At 40.4% G+C, this 12,075-nt stretch overlaps 1 protein-coding gene across 2 annotated transcripts in view; it reads right to left on the minus strand.

Moving 5' to 3' along the window:
- Positions 1 to 8,045, minus strand: part of NPR3 (natriuretic peptide receptor 3) — a 146,648-nt gene extending 138,603 nt beyond the window's left edge. For both annotated transcript variants that reach the window (XM_040338068.1, XM_040338059.1), the window contains exon 1: positions 7,057 to 8,045. In XM_040338068.1, the coding sequence (XP_040194002.1) occupies positions 7,057 to 7,732 (676 nt within the window). In that variant the 5' untranslated portion in view covers positions 7,733 to 8,045. The remainder of the gene's footprint in view (positions 1 to 7,056) is intronic.
- Between the last annotated feature and the right edge of the window lie 4,030 nt (positions 8,046 to 12,075).

Raw genomic sequence — 12,075 nt, forward strand, 5'->3', positions numbered from 1 at the left:
TTCAGGAAGAAAAGTCAACAGTGGTAGCCCCCAAACGTCTTTCATGACAGCTTTACTTTAAAAGTGCTAAGTCACAAAAAGAAATATACCTGCAGAAGCTGTTGTTGCCTTCTTGCCCCTCTGATTAGGTAGAGCGCCAAGCAGTATTGGAGCTTTTTTGTTCTCAACTGCCTCTCATCTCATTCCTATTAGCCCATCGCCTTGGTGGACTGTCTCATTGGCTGAAAGGGTCTTTTGGGAGGTGGGAGGGTGTGAATAATTTCTCTAATTACTCGGACAAGCCAGAGCTTTGCCCGATCAGAACAATTTGTCATTTGCGCATAGAGATGGCAATGAAAGTTGAGGAAGGTATAAGAAGGCAACCCTAGGTGCCTATGCTTTATATCTGCTAGCGACAAAGTCGTTTTAAAGTGTATGTCTAAGCAAAACCTTTTTAATTTAAGTTTTGAAGGTTGGACACGCTGTCAATTATTTAATGCTATATAAGGGGTTGAGCCAGAAGGAGCACCAAACACAGGTTGTTGAGAGTCCAAAGGTATTTGTTCCGCAAGGGGTAACAGAGAAAAAAATTAGGTAGTCATGCGTTTCAGGGGCCAAAACACCCATCTAGCCCCACTTTATCAGGGTTTTAGCAATTACCACTGTATCTATTAGATACAGTGGAACCTCGGATTGCGAGTAATGCAGTTAACGAGTGTTTCGCAATACAAGCACTGTATTTTGAAAAATCCTAACTCGGTTTGTGAGTGTTGTCTCGCAAAACAAGCAGGATTCAGGCCAAAGCGGTGTGCAGTACCGTGTTTGGCCTGAGGTGAGGAGCGATTGAGCCGTTCGGCAATACTACGTTACTGAGCCCTTTCGAGGTTTGCCAGGGTCAGCCATGCTGTCCTCGGGCCTTTACAGTTGATTCCGATGCCCTTACCGCGCCCCCCTGCGTCTGGCCGCATGCGGTATTGCATGCCATGTCAATGCGGAACAAATTATTTTCCATTGACTTCATTGGGGAAACTCGCTTTGATATGCGAGTACTTTGGATTACTAACATTCTCCTGGAACGGATGCTTGAAATCCGAGGTTCCACTAGAATGCTTATTCTTTTTCCTGTTGCCCTTTGCAGAGCAAATAAAAAATATTCACATTTTTAATAATTAATGTTTGGTGCTCATTCTGGCTCAACTATATTTTCATGTTGGGTGGCCCCTATTTTTGTAGGGACCCCTGCTTTGTAAGAGAGCTGCCAAACTTAGGCCATATAGCTCAAACTAAGTTTACATGGGTCGAATTTCGAAAATAATTTCTTTCTAAAACCTTAACTAAGAATTTTTGTTTGAATTTCGTACCATTAGTGTGCTGCACCAATGGCCGATTTTCACGCGGCCATCAAATTTAAATGATCGGGCATGTTGGAAATTTTTAGAACAATTTAAGTTTTTGTAAGCAATGATGGGAGAATCATGCAAGAAATCGAATCAAAAAAGAAAGTGTGCAAAAAAAAGAAAATTCCTGGAAAGAAAAGAAGATTCCCAGCCACAAATATTCTTTTCTGTAGCAACATGAGGTGAAATTGAATGCTTGGTTAGTCAACTTTTGAAATCAATGGTGGCACCATCAGATAACAAAATGCATGCAATTTCTGATTTTCAAATGAAAATTTGTCTGGAATTCGACCCATGTATGGCCTGCTTAAGACCTTTTAATCTATTATCCAAGGATCAGAATCCAGTGCCCACTCCCTCCAAGTTTTTAAAGTGGGAGTAAACTCCCTTGGTTGATTTTCACCCACAGATAAGCCTATAATAAAGGCTTACCTATACGTACAGTAAATATCTTGTAAATGTGCACCGTTTGGGAGATATTTACTTGTGAAGCTGCCGGTGACGTCAGTGGCGCATGCGCTCTGAAGGAACGGCATACCAGGTGACGTTCCTTCAGAGTCCTGTGAAAAAATGAAGAGTCAAAGACTCTGGGTCGGACTTTGTAGGCAAGATGGATGAGAGTATAATAAAAAAAAAAGATACATGATGTGATGTGAACAGAAGTTTGACACCAAATGGACAGCAGTGAGCCCCTGTGAGTCAACGCATTTCGCTTCGTCAGGACACACTTGGGGACGATCGAAAAGAACAGGTCTCACTATCTTATCAGCACACAATTAACCCGTATGGGAGACTCCAGATTGGACCTCATCATATGAGGAAAAAGAAAAAGGGTATTCTATGATTGCTAGTGGCCAAATATTGTGTAGCAAAGGAACGAAAATATTTCTTCCTATAGGGTTTATTGCAGAGTAACGTATATCTAAATTACATGATAAACACCCGGATGATTAAAAAAAAAATAGGAAAGGGGGGGGGGTGGTATAAATAGAAGTGATAGAAGGGTTTCTATTAGTAGTTAATGTTTAGATCCAAATAATAACCTAATAATAATAATTATGTTTCATTTATAAAGCTGGCAAGGCTGTTAATATTAAAATTAGTTAATCTTCAAAACTAAACATACAGAAAAATGTCCTACCTGCACCAGCCCTGCTTTCACTTGAGTTCGGTGGGAGACACGCATGTCTACCCCCATTTTTGCCTCCTTCACCTTTACTGACCCTTGAATTTTATCTTGTCGTTTTGTATAATGAAAGCAGGGTTCTTTTTTGTTCTTGATTCAGACACGCCAAGCAATGGCAACAAAATGGCTTCATTTTCTATTTCTTTTATGAGTAGGGCATCAACAATTAGATGAGCCCAGTAAACTGAAGTTCCATTTAGATGGAAAGCTATTAGATAACAAATTGTGTGCGATCATTATAAAGGACCTGTTCACAAAATGCTCTATACGTTGGACTGGGCAGCCTTGTCCAACACAATCCCCACCGCATAGACAAGGCAATTTTTCTGCAGTTGTGTGCACTTAAAAAACAGGACATGGACTACTTTTTTCCCCCGCAGCATGTAGTGATGCAGTACACATCACTGCAACCCGCTACGATGAATGATTGAAATGCAATTTTGTATCATTTCAATAAAGTTGAAAAAAGGAAAATATGAACAATGCGATCGGCACCACTTCCAATGCGGCGCACGCCAGTGATATAACACGGCCACTGGTGTGAACGAGCCCTAAACGGCCCTCATATAGAGGCACCTCTACCTTTGTGCTGATTGGGTGTGCTAAAAATAAAAACATACCTCATGTAGCTGACTAACACAGGTAACAAGACCTGGCAATGCCTGCATATGCTCTTTGTTGGCACAGGATTGCATAAACATAAATACATGTACAAACACACTGCCAAACTATGGAATCTACAGGAGTCTGACTAGGTGTTAAAATTAAATTACAGTTTCTCCAATTTTACTCCAGCCTCCTATCTTGTATAACTCAGGTTAACACATAACTCTATTGAGCCTTCTCCTTGGGCAACCCCGCGCAGAGGTGACGAGCAGTACTGAATATCCCACTGTACTGTGCCTGCATTCCCATGCTTGTAATTCCTCAACTAGCCCTGGTATCGGGTCAGCTGGCTGAGAACTAAGTACATGGTATAGGTTTCTGGAGCGCACATAATGAAGACATGGAAAATGCCTGTTGCTGAATGCCAAGCACGTGCAGCTGCCAAGCCTGCAAGAGTTAACATGGCATAACGGCGGGAGGCTGTGTACAGATCTAATCTAAAGCAATGCATATGCCAAGGGCTGTTTTTATGAACACAGCGCAAAAAGTCAGAATGTGCCTTAGGTTTCTCATACACACACAGATCAAACTCCTGAAGTCTTGTTGCCGGCTATGGGTATCCCAATATGGTATAGATGCCCACGGTTGTGTCAAAAATACAGACAGATAATATAGGCGCTGGTTGCTCATATTATTTGTATGACGATGCAAGCAACTGTATGAGAACCATCGATATATATACAGATGCAACCCTCATGATTGATATCTGTTGACCTTCAACGTTTACATCACATGCAAGAACCATTTATCAGTTGCAAAGAATAAAAACCTTTGCTGATGATTGGTACGTGTATGCCCAAATTAAACATTCAATCTCATATTGAGAGCTGTGGGTTCCTTCATGGCATTTACATTCTGTTATAAGGAAAGGCTCATTCTTTGGAAGCTGGCTTTCCCTGCTTCCTTGGCACAGTCCCTGGCTTTGTCCTCAGAAAGGCTTCCAATCATACCAACAACACAATGACATCTCTCATCTGTCTGGTATTGCTCAACTATATATTTATTTATTTGTTGTAAGCAGTAAAAAATAAAGATGATTTCAATATCAAATAAAATTATACTTCGAAATATTGGGTACAAAGACAAGAAGAAAATTAAAAAGATTGTTAAAGAGTTGATGTCTCTCTGAATTGACCATAGACTGAAGATGACAATCATACACTTAGGTATGATAGGATCCACCAGTCATAAATAATGTTTTTTTGGCCAAGTAACCCATGTATTCCTATGAAGAGGACACTAACAGCACCAGAAAGTCTCATGGAGAATATTAGTTTTAGAACCTGTTTGTTGAATTGCTCCCCCATGAACAGTGACAGTATCTACTCCTGCTGCAGACATCCAAAGTGGATATAAATGACTAGCGACGCTCATCTCAAGTCTATGGCTAACATGGACAACCAGTTAGGTTCTATCTTTCACTCACTCGGAAAGTGAAACGAATATTCTGATTGGTTGACATGTGCAGCTGCTTCTACTGTTACTCCAAATTTCTTTGTCATAAGTTTTACATAGCAGGTCATGATGTCCTGCCGTTCTCTAAGCCCGTACTGTACAAGGTAAGCTCTTGCACATGGGTCAAGCAGCAGAGCATCCCTGGAACTGATTTTACAATGATAGTAGCTATGTCTGTAGCCAACCATATAAATGAGATCACACGTAGCCAGAAAATCATCTAAAATATAAATTTAACCCAACCTTTGCAACCCTTGAAAATAGCCTTCCGATCTCAGGGAACCCTAAAAATTACTATATCTACAACTCACGATACATTAGTACAGTGTTTCCCAACTCCAGTCCTCAAGGCACACCAACAGGTCATGTTTTCAGGATTTCCCTCAGATGAAACTGCTGTGGTAATTACTAAAGCAGTGAAACTGATCAAATCACCTGTGCAAAATAATGGAAAGCCTGAAAACATGACCTGTTGGTGTGCCTTGAGGACTGGAGTTGGGAAACACTGCATTAGTATAATGGTCAGTGGGACGAATGTGCCTTCCACTTTTGGTAAGTTGGAAGAATTACCCCCCACAAATAGCTAAAAAAAAAACAATGGTGTCAGTGGGAACTTATGGGAGCTAATGGCTCAAGGAATACCTAGCAAGCTCTGGAGGAACCCTAGCATTCCATGAAGCCCTGGTTGAGAAACCCTGATTTAATCTATCCTACCATCATTACAAGCCATAGGCTGTCAACGGTAGCACTGGTTTATGCCCTGGATGATAAGGGTTACTTAACCAAAAATTTTTAACATATGCTAAAGTAACCCAGATATCTTCAGAGCACGTAAGGGCATTGATGGGATAAAAGTCTGCAGAACTTAGTGGCAAAGACTTGCAAGCAAGCTGGAAATTGTTTTTAACTGACTATATCTACAACTCATGATACATTAGTGTAATGGTCGGTGGGACGAATGTGCCTTCCACTTGTGGTAATTGGAAAGAATTACCCCCTACAGATAGCTAAAAAGATCACTGGTGTCAGTAGGAACTTATCTGAGAGGCAGAAGTTGCTCATGGCTCAAGGAACACCGGGCAAGCTCTGGAGGAACCCTAGCATTCCATGAAGCCCTGGTTGAGAGACCCTAATTTAATCTATCCTACCATCATTACAAGCCATAGGCTGTCAACGGTAGCACTGGTTTATGCCCTGGATGATAAGGGTTAAGAGTTACTTAACCAAAAAATCCTAACATATGCTAAAGTAACCCAGATATCTTCAGAGCACGTAAGAGCATTGATGGGATAAAAGTCTGCGGAACTTAGTGGCAAAGACTTGCACGCAAGCTGGAAATTCTTTTTAACTGACTGTTCCCCATGCCTTTACTGCACGGATAAAAATAAGTGAACTGGGGGGAAAAGTTGAGTCGCCTTTAGATGTACACAAATCAGTTAAGGATCTATTTTAATGTCCTCAGCCCTAAATGATCAATACGTTTTTGGCACAGTCATCCATTTCTTCCAGTTTATGGAGTATGTATGATTAAACTGGAGAACAGCATCTGCGCCGCTTGCAATCAGGAAGATTATAATTTTACAACCAATTGACCTATGCTGATTAAACAGAGATTAGCAAAGTTGCTTCCAATTGCTCATAGAGAACAGGAAGATAGTCTGACATGGACGCAACAACGGAAATACATGTGGGGTAAAGAGATAATAGAATGAGGATCTTAACAGATCAGATCCTTCTGTGTATGGCCAGATAAGATACCCTATGTTTATGATAATCAGTCAGCCTGCAATCATTCAGATTACACAGAGTCCTGCAAAGTGATTTTAGTTGGCTCTCTTTACAAATTCCTTTTCCTATCTTATCTGCTTAACTTAGTTCCCACTTTTTTTACATTCTAGCTACAGGAATTGGAATGGATTGGCAGTTTAGGAATGTCACAATTTTATATCCAAACACAGCTTTCTCTATAATAAAGTTTGTCTTATAAGTACAGCCTCTGTCAGTGGAGCTCCGATAAGACATATCAGGATGCCACAGGCAATTACAGCAATTATACACTCTCTTCAACCCACAGCCTGCTTAACAGTAATTTATAGCCCTTTCACTGTACAGGGTACCTTTATGACAGTCACAAATCTGCAAAGAGTTTTAAAGTTGTTCTACTAGTCATTGTTAGCACAGCTAATGTGTGAGAAAAGATAAGAGAAGTGTTAGGATTTACTGCTTCTCACAAATTCTATTGCAGCTGCAGGGAAAAAAAAGAAAGAAAAAGATCTATCATTACAGGACAGGGGAATTTGATATCTCATTGACATGTCTGTCTGTTAATGAGACCAGTCTATGAACTTGTTCTCCGCATAGCAGCTCACTTACCTCTTTCTTTATTCTGAATGGAGTGCACAATGTCCTCCAGATCCACATGCTTTGTCTCGTGAAAGTTATAGACAGACATGTGATAACCTTCTTCCTTAAAGGCAGTGTGGACCCCTTCCAAGGTGAAAAAGCAGTTCCGCTCTAGGTTGTCGTCACTATACAGCAGCATCGCCTTGCTCCACTTGTGGTAGCGAAACATGGCTAAGAACACCTCGGCCATCTTGGTGTAGGCAGGTGCCACTCGGATTAGGTGGGAGTACTCTTCGGACTTCTGCATGAACCCCGTGGCCAGCGCCCCGGCCGAGATCATGGGAATGTTCCAGTGGGAGGCTAGCCTCGCCACCGGCGCCGCGGCGTACTCGCAAACCGGACCCAGGATGGCGTCCGGCTTCTCTTGCTTCAGCACCGTGTCCACCAGGCTAAAAAGCGCCTGGTTGCCGCAGTCTGAGTCCTGATACGTGACGTTGAACGTAAAACCTGGCAGGAGACTGGTATTCTTCTCTACGGACCTCATGGCATAGTCAATAGCAGGCTTCACCCTATTTATCGAGAACATATAGTTATCATCCTTGGGCAAAAGGACTAACATATTCATTTTTTTATCATCCGCCACGTTGCTCTTTACAACAATCACCAAAGTCACCATTAAGATGTTGGACAATAAAAAAGATGACATCTTTAAAAATGTAAAAAAAAAAAAAAATTACACAAGCCTAATCCTTGAGAAAATCTTAAACTCTGCAACTGCAACCTTAAAACTGTAAATTAAAAAATAAGAAAATTGCTAAAAAAAAAAGTAACAGCTGAGTTCTTTTTCCTTTGTGTTAAGGGTTCTCTAAGGTGACACAGCCTGTCCTCCCTTCTCATTGATGGTGGGGCATCTCCTGTTTGATCTCATTGATACTCCTTGTTCCTTAGTATATCCTCTGTTTAAATAGTGTGGCAGCCAAGCCTATTACCACACATGGTGCAGTGAGGAAGATTTTTTTTTTTCTTCTTGAAGAGTTACTCATTAACATTCCTACGTCATTTCTCAGACAGACGCCTCTTTCTTAAAGCTGTACACACCCCAGGCAGCAACAGGGTATTGTTTAAAAGTAAAAAAAAAAAAAGAAAAGAAAAAAGATATACACACTCACACCACTTACACCCAAAGCAAAATCCCAAGCAACTATGATTTGCCAGCTGCCCTAAGTGTTGCAAGACAATCTACTTTGTATTTGCAGAATTCAAGATGCATTTTATATTTTATTTTAAAGATAAAAGTACACAGGGCAGTTCCTATAGGAGAGAAAAAAAAAGAAATATATATAAAAAAAAAAAAAAAACGCACGTGTTATCACCGTGGTTTGGAATGCAGACAATCTGCACAATAATATAAAAATATGCAGGGAATTTAAAACACTTCGCACAAGCATTTTTTTTCCCTGCTGCTTATTTGCTCAGCGATTCATTGGCTCGGTTAGAGTTATTAAGCATGAACTTTGAGATGTCACTTTGCTGCGAAGAATATGCTGTTCGCTGGGTTCCGAGTGCTTCGTACATTCCTGCAGAAATGTGACACCACAACAAATAGATTTAAGACAAAAAAAAAAAAAGAAAAAAGGTTCCAGATCTCGGCACGAACCTTATTTATTCATCTGTAGGATCAAAACTGGACCCCTGAAGCTTAGAAAACAAGCATGCATGGCTTTTCCAACAGGTAGCATACTCTATCAATGTTTTAGCTTTCCCTTGAAATCAATCCATTTTATATTGCTTTTTTAGTTAAAAAATAAATGAGGGACTTTACTCACTGGGGCTGAATCAGATTCCCTGTGGATCCTGGTATGTTTCAGTTTGTCGAGTGGAATTACAGCGTGGAGTTCATAACAGCAGCCTATTAGAGTGGAACATTCTTTGGGGGTAAACTGTTTTCACTCTCTTATCTAATAAAGAAGGAATGAAGAGACACAGTGCCACTCGAGACATCACTACGTAAGACGGGGCATAAAAAAAAACAAAAAAAAAAACTGGAAAATATAAAACCCCAAGGGAGAAATTGGAAGCAATGACAAGAAAAACATGTAAAAAAATATATATATAATAATAATAAAAAATTGGAAGCAGTGACAAGAAAAACATGTAAAAAAAATAAAATAAAATATAATAATAAAAAATAAAAATAAATTGGAAGCAATGACAACAAAAAAATAATAATAAAATATAATAATAAAAAAAATATATATCTATAAAAATAGTTGGCTTTGTTTCCAGTGGAAGGTAAAGGTTAGCAGGGTATGAATAGTCACAGAAGGGGCTGCAGTGGAGCTGACTGAAGGGCTTGTTTCTCTGTGAATTTCACTAGCAGGTCAGAGGAGGAGCTGGGATTACAGTGTGTGCAGTCATTCCATAATTCGGGCTTCATCTCACAGGCACACTGCAGAGATCTATGGAAATCTCCATGCTCAGACGGTAGAAGGAGACGTTTTCGGGGGCAATGACCTCATGAAACGTGTATGTCATGTACAGTGAGTATAGTAGCTGGTTTATGTTGTGTTTAACTGTTTACAGTGAAAAACAAGTACATCAGTCAAGTAAAGACATAAAATACACAGGGGATAGTACTACCTGTCCCCGTCAGTGGTTAGAAATGTGTACCGCGTGTAGCTAAGCCCATACATTAGGGTGTCCATCACATGGATATCTGCAGAAGTTGGCAGGATCTGGTAATGAATGAGAGATATTCTTGGGGTATTAAAAATCTTAGCAGTCATGCAGGCTGCTGGAACGAGGGGGGGGGGGAAGCCGAAGCTGAAGCAGATCTTTAGACCATTGGTCTATTGCTGTGTCACCCAACTTTACAGAACTTTAACCCTCTGCAGTTTTTAGCAACACCTGCGAGAACGCTAGATGTGTGCATTCATTTTCGTCCGAATTTCGGGGATTTCGCGTTCGTTTTACCAAACGATAACGAATGCGCAGAATCTGAAATCCAAAAGATCCAACGTAAAAAATACTTTATTTTCGTTTTGTTGCGACAACAGTTCGATATAGATAGAAGATTCAACATGACAGTGACAATAACGATCTGTGTCTATAGAAACTGCGGTCGAATGTGCCTAACCTTAACTCTATTAGTCCAAGATTATTCGACATAGAGAGAAAAGATCCGACATAGAGAGAAAAGATCCGACATAGAGAGAAAAGATCCGACATAGAGAGAAAAGATCCGACATAGAGAGAAAAGATCCGACATTATTGAGACATGAAGATTCAACGAAGCAGCTAAAAACATACGATCGCCACGAGCGGACATTTATGGTTAAATGCTCCGCCCATAGGCTATAGAAGAATTCTAATGTTGGTTGACTAGTAATAATAAAATTATTACTAGTCATACAATATTAGAATTCTACTATAGCTTGTGGGCGGAGCATTCGTCCGGAAATGTATTGTGGAGTATGATGTATGACTGTATGATTGCGGCGTCGTATAGTTTAGCTGCTTCGTTGAATCTTCTTAGAACATTCGACGGACACCAAAAGCCTTTTATGACAGATTCAACCTTAATTAATTCGGATTTTCGGACGAATGCATTTTTTAACGAAACAAAAATAAATAAAAACGAATTTCGGGAGTAGCTAAATAAATTTATTTTTCGCACGAAAACAAAATTCCGAAACAAAATATTTCAATGTGCACATGTCTAGAGAACGCATCTTACCCACTAATGCTGTGATCTTTCGGTAAAGTTCAGGAATATTTTCTATTGCACCAGAAAGCACATCTGTCAATACAAACTCCTAAACCATGTTCCCGGGGGTATCACTGAAAGGAGACCCTACAGTAAGCATATTTCACCACAGGGCAGTTCTGCAACCATGAGTCCTGCAGAAACAACGAATGACCACCAGTGGTCCACATACTGTACTACAGGCAGTCCCCGAGTTACAAACATCCGACTTACAAACGACTCATACCTAAGGCCCATACACACGATCTGCCTTTTTGACAACAATTGTCCGACGGACATGTTTGATCAGACAATCCGACCATCTGTATGCTCCATCTGACAAATGTTTTTGGTTTGCTGTGAATGCTCTCAAACTTTCCGGCAACAAATGTCCGATGGAGGATAATCCTATCGTATGTAAACAAGTCCAACGGACTAAAGTCCAAAGTGCAAACACGCATGCTAAGAACCAATGCTAAAGATCAGACAACAATAGCAGAAGTTGCCCAAAGGGTGGCGGTAAAGAGCTGAAAAACCACATGAATTGGTGAAAGTTGGCTGAAAATTTTCTGCCGTGTGTATGCAGAACAAGTTCACCGCCAACACCCATTCAGACAGAAATCCACGGAAAAGTCAGATGGAAGTCCGATCGTGTGTATGAGGCTTTACAAACTGAGGGAGACAACAGGAAGTGAGAAGAAATCTACCCCTAGGAAGAAAAAATCACTCCTGTGAGAGTTATCATGGGAAAGGTTTATCACCAATCCTTATTTGCCTAATAACCCAAAATGTTCAAAATCCAATTTTCACAGGGACAGAAAGTGAGATGAAATACAGCAAAACAAATGTTACAGGGGTGATAACCCTTCCCTATGCTATCCAAAAACGTTAAAATATTTTTTTTGGCTGGATCTTCACTTAAAAATTGTACCTGTTCCGACTTACATACAAATTCAAACTAAAGGGGGTGAAAAGGGAATTTTTTTTTCCTAAATAGCTTCCTTTACCTTAGTGCAGTCCTCCTTCACTTGTCTCATCTTTCGATTTTCCTTTTAAATGTCCTTATTTCTTCTGAGAAAGCTTGAATTCTGCTCGTTTTGAGAGACAACACTCGCAAACCAAGTCAGGATTTAAAAAAAAAAAAGTTGCTCGTTATTCAAAACGCATGTTAACCGAGTTACTCGTAAACGTACTGCTTTAGGCCCCGTACTCACGACCAAACATGTCTGCTGAAACTGTTCCGCGGACCAGTTTCAGCAGACATGTTTGGCCGTGTGTAGGCACGAGCGGACCATTTTCGGGCG

The sequence above is a fragment of the Rana temporaria genome, chromosome 1 (genome assembly GCF_905171775.1).
Source record: "Rana temporaria chromosome 1, aRanTem1.1, whole genome shotgun sequence".
Taxonomy (NCBI): domain Eukaryota; kingdom Metazoa; phylum Chordata; class Amphibia; order Anura; family Ranidae; genus Rana; species Rana temporaria.